Source organism: Lissotriton helveticus, chromosome 3_1 (assembly GCF_964261635.1).
Source record: "Lissotriton helveticus chromosome 3_1, aLisHel1.1, whole genome shotgun sequence".
NCBI classification, from domain to species: domain Eukaryota; kingdom Metazoa; phylum Chordata; class Amphibia; order Caudata; family Salamandridae; genus Lissotriton; species Lissotriton helveticus.
This window is the reverse complement of record NC_136061.1, coordinates 20,784,471-20,807,898: the sequence shown is the minus strand read 5'-3', so window position 1 is coordinate 20,807,898 and position 23,428 is coordinate 20,784,471. Positions and strand designations below refer to the sequence as shown.

At 45.7% G+C, this 23,428-nt stretch overlaps 1 protein-coding gene across 1 annotated transcript; it reads left to right on the top strand.

Moving 5' to 3' along the window:
* Window positions 1-2,366: 2,366 nt before the first annotated feature.
* LOC144822053 (uncharacterized) lies at window positions 2,367-17,276 on the top strand. Its single transcript, XM_078679128.1, has 2 exons — window positions 2,367-2,504; window positions 13,115-17,276. The coding sequence occupies exon 2, from the start codon at window positions 13,249-13,251 to the stop codon at window positions 14,272-14,274; it is 1,026 nt and encodes a 341-aa protein (XP_078535254.1). The 5' UTR covers window positions 2,367-2,504; window positions 13,115-13,248; the 3' UTR covers window positions 14,275-17,276.
* The last annotated feature ends 6,152 nt before the right edge of the window (window positions 17,277-23,428 follow it).

The window sequence follows — 23,428 nt, the reverse complement described above, 5'->3', positions numbered from 1 at the left end:
TCATCCCACCGTAATCATGCACCCTACCTACCAGCTTGAGTCCGTTAATTTAAACTATCAGATGCTTATAGTAGAATAATTTGTACGACATCCTTTAAATGATATTTCTTCTTAGCTGATGTTTTTTTCTATTTTTCTCCAATAACTATTCCATTCATTATGTTATTTGTGTGTACTATACTTGTTTGCTTTTGATACGATTGTTTTGTATTCTTATGAATATCATACCAACAATGTTAAGCGCTCTGATTCCCTTGGGTGGAGCCAGCGCTATAGAAAACTTCAAATAAATGATCGGTGCAGTATTTGTATGGTGCGCAACACACTTTCACAGTGGCTGACAGGCGCAGCAGCTAGCTTTTCTGCCGTTATTTGGGGCTAAGTCGCGGGGCACTGTAGATTCTTGATGCCAGGAGCATGCCGGGCCTATATTTTCCAGAGATGGAGGCCGCTTCACTGGCAGTTCCATTTACGGCCCCAAGGCGGTACAGCACCGTCTCGCTAATGCTATGCTCATTTCTCCTGCGGGCGGGCGCTGCAGTTGGCAGTTCTTCGTCCTGTTCAGAGGTGGGGGACGGCTCTCCGTATCGCCTCACGGTAAGGGTCACAGGGCTTCATGGTTGCAGTGGTGACCACCTGAGCCCGGCAGTAGCGTCATTGCTGGCATAGCGGCATAGTGGGGGCAACTATCTCTCACCGGATTCGAATAGCTCTTGCGCCCTGGTCTGTACTTCATGGGGAGTGCTTTACGTCTCTTATTTCTTCAGGAACCGATGAGGTACGAGATGTCCAGACCCCATTCACCCCCCTTTTTTAACGCCATGGCCCGCATCAGTTGCCGAGCTCGATCGTCTTCATAGTTCGGGGTTCTGGAGGCAGCTAAGTGTGGAATGCCGCATCCGCCGGCTCATTTCCTCCCCATGAGGGATAATGGGATGCCGCTCTGTAGGTATTTATTTTATTTATTTTTATTTATGCATTTTTATATAGCGCGGACTTTACCCGAAGGCGTCAGAGCGCTTCACATAATGAGAAACATTACACATTAACAGATTACAAAAGCAAACGTTACTTACATAAGGTAATAGTGACAATTGTGAGCAAACAAAATACATGAGGTAGTAAAAAGTGCACAGTTACAAGAGAAAACAAAGTATAATAAGCATAATTTGAGGTAGAATACTGCAATAGGTGCTAGACGCATAGGTATGCGGGGTCAGACCCGTCTTGTCGCCATTGTGGAGTCGGGCCTCAGGCCCACATGGTGAGGAGTGACTGCCACGGACGTAAGGTCGTGTGGTGCAGTAAGAGGCCCAGGGCACGTGCGCCCGGCCCTTTTATTGACAGGGTCACCTGACCGGTGACGTCTGCGGTGGGCGGGTGCAGGGCCGGCGCTAGGCATGGGCAGCGTGGGCGGCTGCACAGGGCCTCGCGCTCAGCCCACCAGCATGGGGCCACGCACTACTGATGTGTGCTGTTGTTTCCTTGGCGATCTATTTAAAAAAAAGGTGTCGCCTTGCAATTAAGGTCCATTGGAGGGGGCCCCCTCCCTGGGCCTCTCAGGGATGGTGTCTGTCTGGTGGCATAGGGGAGGGAGAAGCTCCCTCAATTGCAAGGAGACCATTCACAGACACTGTGGGGGGCCCATTGTCCAGCATTTTGGCGCCCCCACAGTTTTAACTTTTAGACCACAATCAATTCTCACACCTATCAGGCTGAAGGTGTGAGAAATGCTTGTGGAGTAAAAGTTAAAACTGTGGGGGCGCAAAAATGCTGGACAATGGGCCTCCCACAGTGTCTCTGAATCTCCTTGCAGGGGGCCACTTATCTAAATTAGAGGGGGCCTCGCACGCTGCCTTTTAGCCCAGGGCCACGCAAATCCTGGGCGGGTGAATAGTGTGGGTCACACCATCAGTGGAACATTAGAACGTGTCGAGCAGGATACCACAGTTTGAAGCGCTCTGAAATCTTTGTGTAAAGTCTGCGCTATATAAAGACACATTGAATAAAGTTGAATGCCCATGCTACAGTGTGGAGGGTCTGTTTCCGCTGCATGGGGATTAGTCACCGTGTTCGGAGCATGCGCAGTGCGCTCCTGTCTATTGCGCATGCGCAGTGGGCTGAAGTCTCAGGAGCATGCCGTGTTGAATACGTGTCTCCTGAGCATGCGTATTGGCGCGCACCTGCTTCCGGAGCATGCTGGTTCTCACTCTCTGCCTCCGGAGCATGCGCAGTGAGTGGTAGCTGTTTCTGGAGCATGCGCATTGTGCTGCAACTGTCTCCGGAGCATGCAGGTGACTACAGGGCTCTCGAGCATGCGCGTTCTCCGCTTCTGCCTCCGGAGCATGCGCAGTGTGTGGCATCGGCCTCCTGCGCATGCGCAGTGTGTCGCATCGGCCACCGGAGCATGCGCAGTGCGCTTGAAGCGTCGCCATGAGCAGGGAGGCCCTCCCCCGCAGGCCCGCGTGTCCGCGCCCTCGCTGCCCGGCGGCCGCCTCAGCACGGTAAGTGTCCTCCCTCCCGGCCGAGCCCCCTCCTCCCTGTAGTAGTTCGTGAGGCGCTGCGGTGCGTCCCTCCGCGGCGGCGGCCGTGAGCGGGGCCCGGCTGCGGCCTCGGTGCCCCCCCGTGCGCTCCCTGGGTCCACCCTCGGGGCCGCTGCCTGGGCCGGGCCTCCTCCCTGTCACGAGCTCGGCTCCGAGGGGCTCGTCGAAGCAGAGGGGCGATGCCCCGCGCGCCTCAGGGCCCCTCGAAGCGCCGGCCCCCGTCCGCGCTCAGCCTCGGGCGGCTCCAGAGCGGGTTTCCACACCGCCCGGCGGAGGCCGGGCCCGGCGTGTCCACGGCCGACCCGAGCCCCTCTGTTAGGATGACAAGAGTCAGTGACATCTGTGGAGCTCAATGGAGAGAGAACCAGTGGAAGGCGCGAAAAGAGCGGGGACAGAAACAACTGAGGAGGAGCAGGAGGAAGAAGCCTCCCCCAGGCCTGTGAAGGAAGGAGCCGCGGGGCCGGAGCGCCTGGGGTGGGAGGGAGCGCCTCGACCCTATGAAAGGTTCACAGAGTTTATCACTAACAGCGTCACTGCGGCCTCCAACCCCAGACCACCGATCACACACGGTAGAGCCAGCCCCCCACCTCACGAACCCCGAAAACATGCACAGCAGCCGCACAGACCGACATGTCTAGGCCAGATCTCCCCACTCCCACAGAAACCTGCTCTTCATCTTCTTTTTTTTTTTTGTCAAATAGTTTTTATTGAGAATAAATAACATAAAAATACAACAGTCAGAAACATTTGGTTCCTATGAAATAAGGAGCAAACATGCAAATGAGGCGAATCAACAGCGTAATATGAGATAAAAAAAATATAATATCTTATACTACCAAAAAGCTAAATATATTACTATGAAGCATACATATATGCTCTTCATCTTTATGAGCTTACCAGCTCCCAGCCATCACTCACCAACTGTTTAACAACCCATGTTACACTCTCAGATCACATCACTGCTTACCGTCTCCGGCATGAGCAGTACTCTGGCTCCAGGTCACGCTGCAACACGGAGTCCATTACTGTAAACATCACAGAGAAGGCCCTCTCGAGCACAAATGAAGAGGACTCTCGCCAGCTGACTTCAACACAGCCCACCACCCAAGCCATGACAGCTGATTTACAGCTAATGCCCTTTACTGGTTCTTCTACTCTCTTTAAGCAATACCAGTTTGTTCACGAGTGCCTCCACTACCCCAAAAATCCATATCCTCTGCAAATCCCCTATGGTTCCACACCATCCCCTATAATCTTCAAACTCTGCAAGGAGCCGCTTGGAGCACTGCTCACTGATAACAGCACAAAGAACAATCACAGGTTGGTACCAGTTCTCTTTTCTAAAGAAAGTGAAACGGTTTTTCCCAGAAAAAAACTTCATAACTGCTCTTCAAGCACTTGTATCTGGATGGTGGTTACGCCCTGCTACCTCACTGTTCAAACTCCACACTGGAACACTCCCATAAACTGCAACATGTCTTATACAGGGCCTGAAGAAATATGATCACATCTAGCCTCTACAGAAATATTTTCCTTGATGAAAATACAGAATTAAAGATTGAATAGGGAATCTGGCACTTTTTGTAGTGAGTCATAATTTTCTAACCCCAAAACATTGTAGACTGCAACAGTTTGAATATGCTACAAACTAGGTAAACTGAATTTCAGAAGTAGAAGTGAAAATTGACATGTGACTGGATATGTGTTTATAACTAAGATCTAATAGAAAAATTACAGAAAAGGAGAAGATTCTCCAGAGAAATCTCAAAGAATAAAACAGTTGTTAAAATTGAAGACATTTTATTAACCAAACTAAAGATCCCATCAGTGAAAACCCAACTCTGCAACCACCTTAAACTGCCTAATACAAGTCACGATCATATGTTTGTCTTGTGTTGTCTTTGATTTCATTTTCATATAATTCTACTATATGGGGATAAGTTACAGAACCATTTGATATTTCTGCACATTTTAGGGTGTGTGCATACACGATATCTGCTCTGGGACCACTGGTCCTGAAGAAAGCCAATTTACAATGGATGATTTGCCTGAAACATGTAGTCCATTGCACTTCTTTGAGATGTATGAGATAATTTCTCCTCCTTCACACCCATCATTGTTTTTAACACTGCCCCAAGACTTCTCTAATAAAAATGCCTCTCACAATTTTTATTTAGTATCCAGTAGGTAGTTTTAAGGTCCGCACTTACTGCTCACTATACTCACCTATTCACTCCCAAAAAATCCAACTCCGCTGTAGTCAGGTGCCAGAGCACACGTAGGAGGCACTTAGCCACCTAGGTGGAACCCATTGATGAGGCATGCCACCAACTAGGTTGGTGGGTGAGGATTCTTTTAAATATACATATTTGTTTTGTAAGGGCAACTACTTTTGTGACTGATGAAAGGCTAGTCGTTTGAGACTACCATTAGCTCGTTCTTAGTGTTTATTTATAGAATTTTGTAGAGCCGAACGAGCCTACTTTGTTCACTTCTCTCTCTTCTTTGTTTAGCATATTCATTCTATGGCTTTGATGGAGTGATAGTTAACTTATTGTGTGGAGGCACTGACTGGTTCAAGACATTTGGTGCTAGATGGTGTTGTGGAAGGAGATCTACAGATCAGAAGGAAGGTGACTTTTGTACTGGCCTGGCAGTGGCAAATGGCATTCCAGTGTGTTCAGTGGTGATGGTTAATTCAGGATGCACATCCATAAAGGTTTCTTAATGAGCTTGAAGACTTCTGTGGTTTGCATGTCTGGCTGTTCATTGTGTGCTTGTGTCTCTATTATGCTTTACGGCTGGTTTCCACAGCCTTGACGCATAGAGTTGCAACGCCATTACTGGGCTTAAAATATCATGTAATTCATAAACAGTGCCTGAGGATGTCTCCAACTGTACTTCTCTTACATTTAAAGGAGTGGTTTTTCTAATCAAACTACTCTCTGGTTCTCTTGCTGGTAAATCCATTAAGGAGATTACTGACTCACATTCACCTGCCTGATCGTCTACTATCAAGGGTTCTTTTCTTGGCTGTACTACCGATGTAGTTATATCTGGAGCTTTTGGACTAGCTTGCTTATCTCCATACAAAGGAACAACTAGGCCAATAGTTACTGGAATTGTCAGAGCTTCGGGACTTGTATTTAATTGAGAAATTTTCTGAATCAATTCACTTCTCTGTTTATTTAATGCTTCTCTTTCTTGTTATACCCTCTCGATTGAGGTCTCATGTACCACTTGCGGAATTAAAGGTGGTTTTAAAAACGGGGCATTTGGATTTACTGTACTCGGTTCCTCATTATAAGGTGGTGGATTTTTCATTAACAAATCCGCCATATAATCATCGTCTGAATCACCACTAGTCATTAAATGCTTTTTCTCCATCCTTTTACTTCCAGTGGACTCTTCTAACGTTAACACAGGATATAATACTTCCACTACCATGTTCTGTCTCCATTGTTTCATTTGTTTATCTCTGGTTTCTCGTGGGAATTTAGGATAGAACTTACTCAATCCTTCGTCTGTTCTAGGTCTGTCTCGCTCAAAAGCCTCAATCTCCCATTCTTCTAGTGCCTCATATTGCGTTAGTCTAGGTCTAGGATGCAAATCATTCATTCGTGTCCTTAAATTGAACAAAATTGAGCCATTAAACATGCCATCAAAGGGAAATACCAAAATTCCGTCATCTTTAGTGTATTCCACCCAATTCTCTAACCATACACAAGTGTGGTAACCCCTGTCAAAGATCATAAATGATGCAGGCGTATTTGGTGGTGGAATAATAACTCCTTCTCTAGTTTTAATTGGTTTATCTTTTTTAAAGAAATTCTTAACTCGGTTTACAAATGACATTTTTCTTTCACCTCCTTACATTTTGTAAGGTCTGCCTCTTTGCATTTGCTCGCTAGCAAACCCTAGGTATCTTCTATCAGGTCGAGTTTCTGGATGCCCTAGATTTTAATACCACATATATTTCGAGAAAATTTTGAAATCGTACGATAACTCTCAGATTTGTTTACAAAATACTTCCAATACTAGCACGTCTTTTATTTTCTTCAACCAATCAACAATGTCGTTTCAAATAATTTTAACCAATGATTGCGCGGCTTTTCTTGTTAGATGAGTTCCCACGCTCCTGTGCTCACCCTTCCTTTACAATACTATCTCAGCTACACACCCGCTGTCTCAACCAATACCAGCGCTGCTCTGAGTAATGCCAGGGCAGCGCCGCAACTGACTCCCTCCTTTACAAGGTAATGCAAAATCTCAATTCTTTAATGTTAAAGTGCAATTCTTTTTTAATCAACAACGTAAAAACATTCGCCACTGTACTCGAGTGACTAGAAAGGAAAGATATTTTTCACTGCAAGTAAATCCCTTCCGTTTATTTTTCATGTACTACGAGTAGATCCCTTCTGCCTACCCTTCACACAAGCATTAGAGAACTTGCTACTCCTTCGGGCTCATCCACTCCGGGATATATATACTAAGGCCAAAGTTTCACCAGCGAACCCCTTTGCTATCAATCAAGCTCAGACGAACCTGCTACTCCTTCCGTGTGACCCTTTCTAGGTGATATCACACTAATAGTTTTGCTAGCAAACTCTTTGCTATCATTTATTCATACAGAAAACCCTAAATAGTGCTTCCGGTTTTACTTAACCATGCACTAACTTCCTGCCAGTAAGTGACCTCACTGCTATGTGGCTTCCATGTACCACCCGCTATTCTGCCCCCGGAGATTCCAGACAAACATATAACTGGTACGAACGATTTTGGTTGATACATAAAATTCATGAATATCAACAGTCAATATAATTTCAAAACATTTCAAACAATATCTCATTTGATCGATCAATAATAATACAATTTATAACCAACTAACTAGCTACCTATCTTTAACTAACCCCTAACCTTTCCTCTGCTACTAAAGAAATATACTGATAGAGTGCGCAGGTCACCCGACTATAAATCTACCATACTCACCTGGGCCCATAATCAATTACACATTTCTAAAATCAGGTAACCTATGCTCTAACTACCAAATATTTTACCTACTAGGTCCTATACCTTTGACTTACCAATCCTCGTCACTGGTACCGGTAACCTATTGGATCAGGGAGTTAGTTTAAATTAGGTAGCAAATAACATATGCACTCATATAATAACCACAGACTCGGGAAAGTTTTAAACTCTTTATCTAAACTTCATCAATGGTCATGATCCACAGATTGAACACAATAAGACTCTCAATAACGAAAATCAGAAATAATGTATAGCTATGCAAAAGATATATTATGCTAATCATTTAGCAATGTAAAGGGAAGGTAAGAAAAGGAAACATGCTATTTAAATTCAAACAGACTTGCATCATTTGTCTATGGGTAGGTAAAGAAATTAAACAGGTTAAATTACACAGCTTTAAGCAATTATCAAAGGATGGGTAAGAAGAGGGAACATAATATGCAATCACGAAAAATAATTTGAGCATATAACTATTGGGAAGGTAAAAAACGGAACACACTATTAAATCAAATGACGATTTGATCATTAAAAGGGAAGGGTAAAAAAAGGGAACATATGCAATCAAAGCTTTTATCAATTTAGGGAAGGTAAAGAAAAGGACACACAGTAATATAACGACGATACCCACACAGATTTATATTTACCTAGAATGGTGTGAAGACCAACCCTGGCCACGGGTCAGTTAAGGACAGAAACCCCGAAAGTTGCAGTTGCCAGTAGGCCAGCTGGTGCAGATCAGAATCAGGACAGGATAAACCAGATTTGGATCAAGACCGGACCACCAAAGGTTAAGACCAGCACCTGCAGTTCAGTTGCAATGCCTGCGCTACTCCCTCTCTGCAGCTAACAGTCAGAACCCCGATTGGGTTATCGATTTCACCGACAAAGTGCTCCGTCAGCACTTCAGCTTCCCGGACCTTGATTGGGTCAGCGAATCTTCTGACGGAGTGCTCTGCAGCCCACTGCTCTTAGTCACCTATTGAGTGCATTGGGTCAGTGACAGGTCAGCTATTCGGACAAGTCGGACAATTTCTCTAGGTAAACCTACGCTAGTTATACTATTTTCCAGGTCAGTGTACCACCCCCCAATGTTGCAAGTGTAAGGATCCCCAATTTCGATTGGAGAAAGGAGGAGAGGTCGTCACACCACACCAAATTTTGATACTTCAGTGTTGAATATTAATTTTATGTTCCTGCCCATTAATTTATATTCTCATGCAATCTTTATTCCACCCAACAATGGAGAATTTAACATTGAATACATTGTAATATAACGGGTACAGTTTAACTTCCTCTAGAAAGGTGAGGGTTCAGTTTCCCAGGCACATCTTGGCTGCGACTGTCTTTGGCTTGGTTTCAATGACAAATGACTTCAGCTTTTCTCTGGAGCTTGTCATGCGCAGAAGGACTTTCAAAATGGAGTAACAACGTCCCCCAGGCCCAAAGATTACGATATATGAAAAGTAGAAAGAAACATTATTAGAACACAGAATAAATTAATACACTGTATACCGTGTATTTCTACTCTATACCCATGATCTTAATTTTAACGATAGCATTAGGATTAGGCAGAACGAACAGCTTGGCGAAAGCAGCAGGGAAAGCTTCTCGCATGTGAGAACATAGAGCAGCCATATTAACACTAGTGCGCAGAATCTAAAAGTTTCCCTCCAGAGCAAAGAATACGTCATATCACGTGAGTATGACAGACGCATGCGCAATAGAAACCCCCGCGTAGCAGCCGCCATCTTAGATGCAAGCGTATTAGGATTAGTAAACACATAAGCAAGCTTGACTCGGACACCCAATATTAATGTAAAATATGCAAAATTAGTAAAACAAACATGTTGGTTACTTTATTAACGTTATTCGAGGTTCATGAGTACAAGCAAGGCGCTTCATGTGCGAATCCTTGCTTCATCACAGTGAACATACTACTTCATGCAGGCGTTTTCAATTCATAATTTACACATGCTTGATTTTCTCTGCCTTTTGATTTATTCCAAATTGTCACCATCTTTCATCTATTAAAACTGGGATTTTATCTATTATATATTTATAGCTAATGTTCCATGATACTGTTTTACCAAACTACAACACTCCAGCCCAAATGGGCATAGTAGATTATTAATCACAAACCGAGTTCAAGCACCAGTTCAACCGTCTTGTGTTACCAATGGTCTTTATACTGGGGACATTATTATGGAATTACAACCATCTGTTCCTTTGTTATTTAATTATGGTTTTATGATTTGTGTTTGGTTGTCACCATTAAATTCTCAGTTTGAACAAGCAGAGTATTGGTTTGCTTCTAAGTCTTAAATGATAAAGATAGCCACGAAGGGAGGAAGGTTGCTCAAATGAGATCATTTTCACGGTATAGTTACCATTGGTAATGCAAGAACTGTGCTTAAATACTGTTTGTGATTGACAATCTACTATGGCCGCTTAGGCTGGACTGTTGTAGTTTAGTAAATTAAGGTATGAATACAAGAGATAAAAGCCCAGTTTTAATAGATGAAATATGTTGACAATTTGGGATAAATCAAAAGGAAGAGAAATCTGTATGATTGTGTATATATCTATATACCTTTTCACTGTTTATAAGCCTACATACCTGCACGGTGTATTATGTTCTCACACTTTATAAATTATGTGATATTGTAAGCCCAGAAATGGCGTTGTAACACTGTGTGATCAAGGACGTGGAAATTGTCCAAAACACGTTCCAGACGCGAGCATGAAGTAACAATAATGAAACCGTGAGCACAAATGCCGCTTTTTTAATTGAGAAGGAACGGAATTCGTAAATAAATGTATATTCTGATTTGTTAAAAAAGAAGAAAAAAATTGCACACATGGGCTTGACAAATTCAGTGCTTATGATTAATAATGAAAATTCCTTGGCAGCGAAGAAGTTTGGAAAGTTCTGAGGGCAACTACAGTAAGTTTAATTGAACTGAGCAGGTGTAATGTGTGGTTGTGGTAATATTTATTGCGTACTTTTGGATTATTGAAAAGGGGAGTTATGTTTAGATTGATTTGAAGGCCTGCCACTTTCCTGCTGAATACCTTTGTTGTGAACATTCTTATTATATCCTTGGTTCTGCAGTATATTAGTGAATCCACTTTTGGAGGATTTTCCAGTTACTGGCATCTTGCCATTTGTCCACAGAGTTTATCTTGTACTGTGCTTTGAGCATAGACTATCTTTAGTGAAACATCTCACTTTGGAGATTATTTCAGAGTACTCATGGAAATATTTGTACATTACAAAAGAGTCAGCTAGTGAAGTAATTATGCAAGGGATTTTGTACCTCCTGCTTTAGAAGGGATGCCCCCTATAAAACAGCTGTATATACGCTAATGCCAATTGTAGGAGAGTAGGATCTGCTTCCTATGGTTACCCCCCTTTTTGCTGTGTTTCACTGGTTTTTCGACTTTAATCTGGCTGTGGCCCTGCTAATCAGGACCACAGCCTGACACGAGAGACGTGGGACTGGAACTCCTGGACATTCTGCATTTTTGCAACTGCACCTTCTTCCCGAAGTTGTGCATTGGGGTATTTGAAGCCCCTGCCCCGAGCACCTTTTGCACCGAAGCACAGAGGCCTACACTCCACAAGTGTTCCGTGGGCCCGCTTTGTGCATTTCTGCTCGAGGCCCCTTCGTGGTTCCTAGTCTGTTGGCTAGTGAGCCCCCACGAAGGACAATCCTTTGTTTCTTAAGCTTTCCTGGTTGCCCCAGATGTGCTCTCACTGCTCTCCAAAGGAGGTGTCCCTCAGACCTTGCTGGTCTTAACCGAAGCCAATCTTGTCATCTTGCGTGGATTGCTTTTGCCAAGGCCTGTTGGGTCTAATCCGGATTCTGACGCTGGAGCACTCGAGATCCTTCGTGGGACAGCTCAAATCCAGCTCCTGGTTGTCGTCGACGCCTCCTGGACCTCGTGGCTGTAGAGTCAAGCTTCACCTCTTTCACCTGAAAACACCCGACATTGGTTGGCATCTTCCTATCGCCATCTTCGCCAATGGCTAGTGACCCTGACTCTGTGCCCTCTGCTTTCAGATTCTTCAGATCTCCGATCCACCCTTGGATCCACCCGGACACTTTTCCTCTGATCGCCTGCAGCACTTCTTTGCAGCTCTCCATTGGAATTGACGACGAAACCCGACACCATAAGACACCTATGCACCTGACTTCCATGGGTGCGGTAACTTGAGTACTCCGGTGCTCCCGTGGGTCTTGACTCTCGAAGTGTGTAAGTCTAACAGGGTTCCATCATAGTTCACCCCCAAGTGTCATTAATCTTTAAAATTATAACTTGTTTGTTCTCCATTGAAAGTCAATGGTGATCCACGGCTGTGTTTAGACACTGCACGCGTCCCCCGTGGGCCTCCTGTGTCGGTACCTTGGGTGGTTCCTGGTTGCCCCAGCGGTTCTACAGGCCCTAGGCCTGCTTTCTAACCCTCGTGGTTCTTATACCACTATTTTAGTATATGGTTTGTGAAGCCCCTAGGGCATAACGTATACTGTGCAACTTATCTATGCTAATTAAGTTCCTTGTATTGTACTTTTACCTCTGACGTCATAAAAAGACCAGAGGGGTTGTGTTAAGAATAAATACATATTTATTTGATATATACCTTGTGGGGCGTGCTTTCATTTGATAATTCAAGAGATTATAGACTGGTAAAAGAACTTGCTTAACTCCCCTCTAAGTCTTAGCCTGAAGGCTGCTCACCACAGCTACCACTAGGAAAGCTTTCTATGATGTTGACTTTAAACCTACCATCAATAAGGGTGGTTTGGACTGGTGTAAGGTGCCCACTAGAATAGTGGAAATCATATGCCAGTCCAACTTCTCACACCAATGTTCCTCAATACTTTTTTGCGCCACGAGTGGTTTGAAAACTGTTTTATGAGGACACAGACTACAAATTAGGCTAAAGTGTCCCCTACACACAGTGATGTAATCGATGCACCCCAAAAGCCAGCAATCTGGTCCACCATGGAGCAAGGGTGGTGCTATCAAAATGCACCAATTTCATATTAAAACGTGTGAGCTTCCACCCTATAGGTATAAGCATGTGGGACAAATGTGCTCTGCTGGAGGAGAGGATCAGGGTGTTTAGTGTTGTTTTTTTTTGTCTTAAAAACAATACTTTTTGGTTATTATAAATGTTTTTTGCTCGATGTACAAGGCTTTACATAATTGTGTTCTTTCGCACCTTACAGCATAGCTAAGCATAGGTTTGCCTTTGAGAAACTAATCATGCCACCTAAGCTACCTTGTCCACATGGTATTCTCGGTAGTGCTCCTTCTCTCATACACACTTTACATAATAATTGATTCATCTTAAAATAAGCAGAATTCCCTATGAATCTTCCAAAAGCTACTTCTTTGTAGCCCACACAGTGCTCTAATTACTTCTATTTGTGCTAATACCATGTTTGTTGATAGTAGCGTTTCAATGTAGTAATTGATTAGTTTATACACTGTATGGTCAAAATGTTTTTGATTTAATTCTTCTTTTCATCTTGCAGGTACTGAAACAGCGAGTCTGGAAAATTGGTTCAACTTTTGAAAAATATACAGAGAAGACACTAAATTTAGAGCTTCGTCAGGAACAGTAACATTTAATGGTCTCCAACACAAGGACACTGGTGGCCTAAGGACAATGTGGTCAGAGAGTAATACAAAGCTTAAAGAAGACAAGACCTCTCCAGGCCAGAGTGATTTTAGTAAGTCAGTGTGTTTGAGTTTTCAGCAGGCTTTACCAATAGAACGTGAACACAGCCTAGGTAATCCTAAAGTTCCAATAGATCAGAGAACACATCCAACTACAGAGCAATATGCATGTTCTGAATGCAATAAATCTTACAGTATCAAGGCAAGTTTCTTGAGACATATACATAGACATAAGACTCAAAAACTACATCAATGTACTGAATGTGAGAAAAGATTCCGTACACGGAGCCAACTTATTGATCACCAGAAAACGCATTCAGTCGAGGGACTGTGGAAATGTAACAATTGTGAGAAACGATTTCATACAAAGGGACGACTTAATATACACCTGAAAAGCAAATGTCAAGAAATAGAATTTCATTGTACGGAGTGTGACAAAAGCTTCACTCACAAGGGAAACTTTAAAAGACACCAGAGGATGCATTCAGGAGAGAAACCATTTGTTTGTACTACATGTGGAAAAAGCTATACTCGGAAGCAATATCTTATTAGTCATCAGGCAGTGCACACAGAAAATGTTTGTTTCAAAGCAAAGTCCTATCACTGCATTAAATGTAAGAAAGTCTTTACCCAGAAGAGGCGTCTTATTGGCCATCAGAGAATGCACACAGAGGCAGCAGCCACGACTAATGGACAATATCAGCATCCTAAGAAAGAGACCAATGGTGTACAAGGTTATTTAACTGAGCGCCAGAAATCACATTGGACAAAAAGTGAGGGCCAGTGCAATGCCTGCGAAGACACTTTAGTGCAGATCACTAATCATCTCCAAGATCACAGAACAGCTAACAGGGAGCAACCAGATGAATGTGAGAAGAGCTTTGCTAAACATAGTCATCATATTTTCCAAGAGACAAGACACACAGACCGGAGTACTGTGAAAACACACACAATTATGGCTAAGCTCTTACAAGTCTCTGTCCCTAATGAGTACTTCATTCCGCACCTCTCCTGATTGACAGTAAAATGATTATGCAGCATTCAGGAGAAGCCACTGCACTTCTCAACAACGTATCCTGCTTTTGGCAAAGCTGTAATTCTATGAAATACAATAGAATACAAAATATCTTGCCGACACGTAGAGAACGGGAATGTGGTATGAAACACTAAATATCTTGCCGACACATAGAGAACGGGAATGTGGTATGAAACACTAAATATCTTGCCGAAACATAGAGAACGGGAATGTGGTATGAAACACTAAATATCTTCCGAACACACAGAGAACGGGAATGTGGTATGAAACACTAATGCAAGTAAAAACAATAAATAAACAAACTGAAACTACAACCTTTAACCTGTAAAATCTGTAGTATGCTCATTAATGAGTAGGATGAGATCGTGGGCCATGTAACAGTTGAAACACATTGTCATCGGTTATCTAGCTGTAAAAGCTGATCACCTCTATTTGCTAACACCAATGAGGGGGTTGCCACACTTTAATAACCACCATTAGATGATAGACCAAAGAATCCCCTGTTACTAGCCAATACTGAAATGCAAGCAGTTGGACACATCACAAGAATGTACATCTTGTTAAAAGAGCCATCATGGTCAGGATATAGCAATCTGGTATCTTTTAATACAATGGGACACTTCTTAATTGTGTTTAAGTAGTAGCGGAAAATGCATCCTCCAAAACACCTTTTTAGCATGGAGAGTGAGCAGTGTGCAAGAGCAATACCATTCTCTGTCATAATTGGCACTGCATATGTGACATCATATTTGCAAGGTTCAATATACAGAGTGCTGTAACTGTGTGTGTAGCATTTCTCCCTAGAAATCTTGGTTTTGTGAGTGATCTCACACAGTGTGCATAGCATGCTCTGGGCCTCACTTTTGTCACCTTGTATTTCCATGCCCAGAGTGTAAAGAGTTATGCACACGTGTTACTTATAAGCGATATGGACATTTAATCTTTCATACACTGAAAAGTCTGGCTACTTTGCACACCCACTCATATTCATGTTGTATTTTAGGGGCAATGTAATGACCATGTTTATCTATACTTGTTCTTTCACTTTCGAAATTGTATCCAGATTCATTACAGCATATAAAGGAATGTGGCTTCATTTAGAAGCGAACCCATGAGCAAACATCTAATTAGATATAAAAGGTGTCAGATGTAATCCCATAACTCATTAAAGTGGGCGTATAAAGTATTTACTTCTAACTTTCTTTTTTCTGACTATCCATTTTAGTTATCAAAACTGTTTGAAATAAATGTAGGTTTGTCTGAGTTCAATTGTGTTCACTTAATACCCACCAATATTTCATCTGTCTACCACAATCTTGTAAATATTCTATGATGTTTATTTTTCAAACTGTTCCAAAAGCTAACAATGCACATATTTGAAAGTCAAAGCACAGAATTTAGAGCCTTAATTAGTTTGGCGGATGAGTTAATCCGTCGCACATATGATGGATATCCAGTCTGCTTTAGGTCATGTGCATTATAACCTGTAGGTACTTGTAATAAGGCAAACATGACCTCCGTCACGTGACAGGGTACACGTCCGCCAATGTCTAAATTAGGCCCTTGGTCTAGCTGATGAGAATGTAATGAAAAACGTAATGTAACTACCTGTCGGAGAACATCAGGAGCATAACCAATGATAAACTCTAGTATTTAAGTATCTAATGGTTCAAGAAAACCACCTGATTTGAAAATAATTTGGAAATATTTATTGTCTGTTTTTGAATCTTGGAGAAATGCATCCGCAGATACATCTTTGAACTCATTGTTGCATTAGCTGCCTTTTCTAATTTTGGTGAACTCTTTATTAGTATTTAGTTCAATTCCCCCCCCCAAATGTTAATAAGAACACTGCTCTATTTTAAATTAAATGTGTTGCTGGGGTTAAAAAACATATTTTCTGTCAATCTGCAAAATAGCACTGAATTCGCTGACCACTTAACTGCCAACAAAAATTGCTGTCCAATTTGCCAGTTATTTAAATTAGATCGCCGATTATCTGTTTTACATGTATTTCTGTGTTAAATGTTTACTAAGTAGACACTGTTGCAGGGTCCTGTATGTTTTCTGGATGATTCTTAGGAGGCGAGCCCTTTGGCTGAGAGATTAGAAGATAGAGAGATATCCTCAGGAGTCGAATGGGATATTGTCTCCGATAGGAAAGAGTTAGTCATTGGTACTACTGGGCAAAGGCGAGGCTCTAGTGGAGGGCTGGCTGTAGCAACATTTCAAGCAGGATTCGCTGTATGTCACTCTGTTCACTGGTCATATAAGAAATCTGTCGCTGTGCTCCCATGGGTGTGGTGTTGAGTATTCAATGTAGTGTGACGGCATTCCCGCCACATCTGAGCCAATCCACATTAGCTTGAGAGTTTGGGAGTGCAAATATAGTAGTGCAAGGGTCTAATCGCTCAAAGGACTATGAGGTATCCTTCAGCAAAATTAGATTAAAACTATCTGATCAGAGGGCATTTCCATTTAGTTTAGCTGGTGCAGATGTGAGGTCAGAAGTGGAGAAATGTTGGTGGTTAAAGTGCGGTCAATCCAGGAAATGGCTTTCTAAGCAAATCGTGCAAAGTCTAGGGACACAAAGAGTACCACAGCCTCTCCCTATTACAATGGGTTCACCTATGTACATTGGGCACCGCTGACCAGGTGGACTATAACTGGCACGCATGAACTTCTAGGCAAATTATGGACCTGATCCTATTCAAGGTTGGAGAAGAGGTGCCAACTCCCCTGTGGCGTCATTGCAGACTCGGTGAACAGTGTTCCATGCAGAAATGGTCTGTCCTTCACACCGGCCCTCTGTGGGGGCTGAAATTTCAAGCTGCAGGTAGCAAGCAAGGCAGTGTTGTGGTAACAGGAATGTCTCAAGGACATAAGCTAACAATCTTGTGGGGACAAAGGATGAAATGAGACTGTAATGCAATTATACTTATAATAATTTGTTTCGAATAAATATAAAGGTTCTTCACCAACTTTGTGTTGCCTCTCTTCATTGGGGAGAAATCAGAGATGGTTATATTCACACACATGTCACATCACTATCAAGTGCTTCTACTTTTTCAAAACCTGGGGTTGCATTGTTCTGACCAAAAAACATGCAGAATTATAGGTGCATAGCTCTCAATAATGGAATTGCTTTCCGCCATGGGGTGTTAACTGACACCAAATAGACCAGGAATGTGAGGAGAAAAGCTCTGTGTATTGACAAGTACCACATCTACATTTTTGTATTGGGTATGCCCTCCAATTTTCTTTCCCCCTTCTCTTAGCTGTGTAGAGGTAGACGAGCCCAGCACGAGTGACTTTTTGACCCTGTCCTCAGGTAGGTCGCACCCCAGCCGGCACACTCCTCCGGTGACGCTGCCTCCGCTGTCGCCTCTGCCGCGTGAGTCCCCCTGCTGCCCGCTGTGTTTTTGACTTGTGCCACTGTATTTTGTCCCCCTGCTGACCACTGTGTTTTGACCCGTGCCACTTTTTTGTTGCCGCTTTGTGGTTCCCTGATTGTGCCTGCACCACCCCCTTTTGCCTTCTGTACCCCCTCGTTCCCCGTTTCGTGCCCAGTCCCCCGGTTCCCCCTGTGCCTTCTCCCTGCCGCTGCGGCCCCGCCCCCGCGTCCCTGCGGCCCCGCCCCCGCCATTCCCATTTGCCGCCCCACTCCTGCCTCATAGCTGCCCCTCTCTCCCTCAGCCCCTCTTATGGAGGCCGCGCGGCGGTGAAGGGAGCGACCTTTGACCCTGTCCTCAGGTAGGTCGTCCCCCAGCCGCCACACGGTCCTCTGGTGACGCTGTCGCTTCTGCCGCATGAGTCCCCCTGCTGCCCGCTGTGTTTTTGACTTTTGCCACTGTATTTTGTCCCTCTGCTGACCGCTGTGTTTTGACTTGTGCCACTGTATTTTGTTGCCGCTTTGTGGTTCCCTGATTGTGCCTGCACCCCCCTTTTGCCTTCTGTACCCCCTCGTGCCCCGTTTCGCCCCATGCCCAGTCCCCTGCTCCCTCGGTCCCCCCTGTGTCTTTTCCTCACCGCTGCGTCCCTGCGGCCACGCCCCCGCCATTCCCATTTGCCACCCGCCTCCCAGCTGCCCTCCCTCCCTCAGCCCCTCCTATGGAGGCGGCGTAGTGGGTGCGCCGCAGGGGCGCCGAAAGGCGCGCCAAATGCAACCCGTCTGCGCCCGTCCAGCGCCAGAACCCCTGCCCCTTCCCCCCGAGCCAAGGAACCCGACTGAGATACGACTCCTCCGCCCTCAACGCACTCAACACCAGACGCCAACCCGCCTGCTACAGAGCAACCCCGAAGCGAACCCAGGGACCCTTCACCGGTCAAGCCTGCAAATTTACCTGCCTCCGAACCTGCAGACCTCCCCCTGGACCTAACAGCGACAACAACCACCTCAAGTCCATCCTCCTCAACACCCGCTCCGTCCACAAGCACGCCGTCGAACTCTGAGACCTCGACACAACAGCTCCAGACGTCGCCTTCCTCACTGAAACCTGGATGAACGCCTCCTCGGCCCCAGACATCGCCATAGCCATCCCGGGCGGCTACAAGATCACCCCGAAGGACCGTGTCAACCAAACCGGAGGAGGAATCGCCATCATCCACAGGAACACCGTCAACATCACGACCAACGACGAAGACACGCTCTCTGCCGCCGAACACCTACACTTCCAGATTCACACCGACCCCAAGACCACCCTTAGAGGAACACTTATCTGCAGACCCCCGGGCACGCGCACACAATTCAGCGAAACCATTGCCGACTTTATCAGCCCACATGACCTAGCCTCACCAGAATACATCCTCCTAGGGGACCTCAACTTCCACCTGGAGAAAAACAACGACAACAACACAACCACCCTGCTCGACAACCTCGCCAACCTCGGTCTCAAGCAACTGGCGAACACCCTCACCCACCTAGCTGGCCACACGCTCGACCCCATCTTCACCACCAGCAACCACATCTCCTTCAGCCACTCCACCGGGCTACATTGGACCGACCACAGATGCATCCACTTCACCTCCAAACGACATCTCACCTCCGCACGCAACAAATTCCCCGCAGATGCTGGAGCAAAATCACCACAGACCAGCTCCTCTCATCACTGAGCCAGAACCCGCCAGCCGACACAGCGGATACCAACAACGCAGCCCGCAACCTCACACAGTGGATCACCAATTGCGCCGACGACCTCGCGCCACTGAAGAAACCGCCAGGCGAGTCCCGCAACAGGAAATCCTCATGGTTCACGATCAGACCACCGAAAACATGACTGCCCTCAAGAACGCCACTCGCGAACACCACTAGACAGCGACACCCACAGGAGCAAGGAACTCTTCACCATCGTCAAAGAGCTCTCCAACCCCAACGCCAGCAACAACGACATCACACCATCACAAGACCTCTGCAACTCCCTCGCCACGTTCTTCCACTGCAAAATCACAGACATACACGACAGCTTCGGACCCCAGACTCCGCCTCCAGCCACCGACCCCCACCACCATCCTCAGCGCCTGGACCCCAATCAGCACTGAAGACACCACCCACATCATGAACACCATCCACTCGGGCTCCCCCTCTGAACCTTGCCCCCATCACATATTCAACAAAGCCGACATCATCATCGCCCCCCACCTCCGGAACATCATAAACAACTCCTTCACGTCCGTCACCTTCCCAGAGAGCTGGAAGCACGCAGAGATCAACGCCCTTCTGAAGAAACCCACAGCGGACCCCGAAGACCACAAGAACTTCCGCCCCATCGCTTCTTCCCTTTCCGGCCAAAGTCATCGAAAAGACTGTCAATAAACAGCTGACTGCTCTCATCGAGGTAAACAACTCGCTCGACCCGTCCCAGTCTGGATTTCGAGCCAACCACAGCACCGAGACCGCCCTCATTGCAGCCACCGACGACATCAGGACCCTGATGGACAACGGAGAAACAACTGCTCTCATCCTCCTAGACCTCTCGGCCGCCTTCAACACCGTATGCCACTGCACCCTGATATCCCGCCTCATCAACACAGGGATCCAAGGAAAGGCCCTGGACTGGATCATCTCGTTCCTCTCCGACAGAACCCAGAGAGTCCGCCTACCTCCGTTCCGCTCAGCGGCCACCAAGATCGTCTGCAGCGTACCCCAAGGCTCCTCGCTCAGCCGGACCCTCTTCAATATCTACAGGAGCCCCCTCGCCGCCATCGCTCGCAAACATACAGGTATGATGATGTTTTTATGTAACAGAGACGTATGTGTGACCATTGGGGGGTGGAACAAACACCCTCTTCAACCTGTGGTCTGATGACATATGAGTGGGCTCCCATACTACATACATGGTGGGTGGTCACCACAGTTCTGAATCAGTAATGACCTAGGAGGCCGGGTGACAATACTCCATGCACAGTGCGGGATAAGTCACACACCACCTATGGGCCTCCCCTGTACTGCATGGTCGAGTTTGGCTATTGTAATGCCGCAGTGATCAGGCCCCTGTGGCGTGTTCAGTGTATGTAATGGAGTTATCCCATATCATGCCATAGTAACCCTAATACATATCTGGCCCTTCCAGAATGAAACTCGTTAAGAGCATTTTGCTACAGCTACAAGCTCATGGTACTTACCGACAGACCCACCAATTTCTATCCCCAGGTGATCCAGGAGCACCGGCTGACGATATCTGCCCAGCGGTGCTTGTATTGGTGGACTTTCAACAGGACACCAAATACTCAGCTCACCTGGAACCGCACCATCTCCCCCTGGTACCGCCTCTCATGGGCAGGGTAGTCTTGGATAAACCTGCCTCTACTTCCGAGCATGTCGGGTAGGTACTACACCAGCAGCCACAGCAGGCCCCCAAGCTCCTCTCTGTCAGTTTCTTGGTCCTGCCCCTACCCAAAATCTCCCTACCCCCACTAGCCTCTTCCGTGCATCGGACGGCCCCCGGCCGGCTGACGTCACAGAGGGCGTGTGGCCCGTCCGATGTGCGCACGTGTAGAATCTGCCCGCACGGCTGTGGAATGTGTGCCGCAGCGAAGCGGCTAGTCACCCTAAACCCAACCACAGAAACACTATCCTGTCCCATTACTAATAACCCCTATTTAGACAAACACCCTATAATACAGTACACAAATCATCACAAAATACAAATACAGTGACAATTTAGGGACACAACACAGAAAGCACAGACACCAACAAGACCAAGAAACAGCACCAAACTCAACAACAAACACCTTCACCAGCCAGCACAGACCCAAAAACAGTAAGTGAAAATGAAAAGAAGTTCACACTTCCTGCTTTGTGGCATGGCTGAGCCATTGCATCATTTCCTGTGTCTATGCGTCATGTTTGTGATGTATGTGTCACGTTTCCTACTAAAGCATCATTTTTTTCTGACGCTTCACTAGAGAAATAGACAAGTCGCAAGTTACATAATGTCAATGCATTGTTTTTGACGCTTTGCCATTGATGCGTGTCTTCCGCCCAATGCTCTTTCCACTAAAGCGTCACATTTTGTGTTAAAGCGTCACTTTTCCTACGAAAGCGCCATGTTTACTCTAAAAAGTCACCCTTCCTATAAAAGTGTCACCTTTCCAGCTAAAGTATCAGCTTTCCTACTCAAGCAAGGCGTTTTGTGGTTAAATGTTAATTTTTCCTACTAAAGCGTCACGTTCATTACTAAAAAGTGCCCTTACCTACAAAAGTGTCACCTTTCCTACGGGTGTGTTTGTTTTCAGACATATTCCTTGGGAAATGGGCAAGGGACAAGTGACAAACAACACATGACAATGCACAGTGCATTGATTGTTTCTAACACTTTGACATTGATACCTGGCTTCAGACCTGATTGTAAACTTCTGAGGGCTACTTTTAGTTGATGAGATGTGTGTAAGTAGATGTTTCCTGGCACTGTGACATAAACGCGAAGACACGTAATGGTTTCAAAAATGTATTGTCATTTTGCACCTTTATAGTATGTTGGTTAATGTTCCATTCCCAAACATGTAGATCAAGTAAAGAAATGTTGCACAATAAGTCCCTGTAAATATGGAGTACTGACAGCGCTGCCAATGATGCATTGGCGGCGCAAGCTCCTTGTAAATGAGCCCTTAAATTCACATTGAAGCAGGGTCTATTGTATCATAAAGTACGCCAGGCCCATTCTGCCGACACCTGAGGCATGAGACCCTGATAAGGCCCCACCAGCTAGCATATAGGAAACTGTTAAGTTGACCAAACTATGCCAGCTGTTCTTTAGGTCGAGCCATCGCAGCGCGCATGCGACCTTTTCCGAGACTGTCATGGTGCTTCATTAATCTAGGTTGGTGCATGCAGAGTGCACCATGACAAAGCACGTTTCTCAAGACATAACGCAACTCGTCCCTCTCCCACGCACACTGTACTTAACAGGCGACACTATGTAGTTTGTATGTGGGCTGGCCGAGCCCTGCGTGTCGCAGATCGAAAGCTTCTCTATCATGACAGCTGCACGAGAACCAGGGCCAGTGGTGGCCACTTCGCCGTGGGTGTCTTCAGGGCTGGGGGCCTCGCCACACAGCCCCCACACCCTCTCCCAGCCTACAGCGTCGGTTGTGCACACCTGCACTGCACGCCGCGCCAGTGAACACGGTACAAAAGGGGGTGGCAAAAAAGGGGCTGGCAATGGACGGAGCATCCGAACCAATCAAACACACCCACTCAAAAGATCTGGGTTTAATCCATTACCGTTCTTTAGCCCACTCTGCCACCCCAGTTCAGACATGGCTATATGCAAATCAGTCTGACCCTGTGCCTCATGGGAACAGTCCAGCCCGAACTGCCAAGTCATGCCTTCCCTGGACCGGAAACAAGCTTCCGAGGACCGGTTTCTGGCATTACAGCCGTCTTCAGCCCGGCTTGCTTGAATCCAGTGGCAAAGTGAGCAAGGGACTCACGTCTGAGCATACCCTGCCACACTTATGGCGGCCAAAGTGGTACAAAAGGGGGTGGTGATGGATGGAGCATCTGAACCAATCAAACACTCACACCCAGTCAAAAGATCTGGGTTTGATCCATCACCGTTCTTTAGCCCTCTCTGCCACCCCAGTTCAGACATGGCTCTATGCAAATCAGTCTGACCCTGTGCCTCATGGGAAC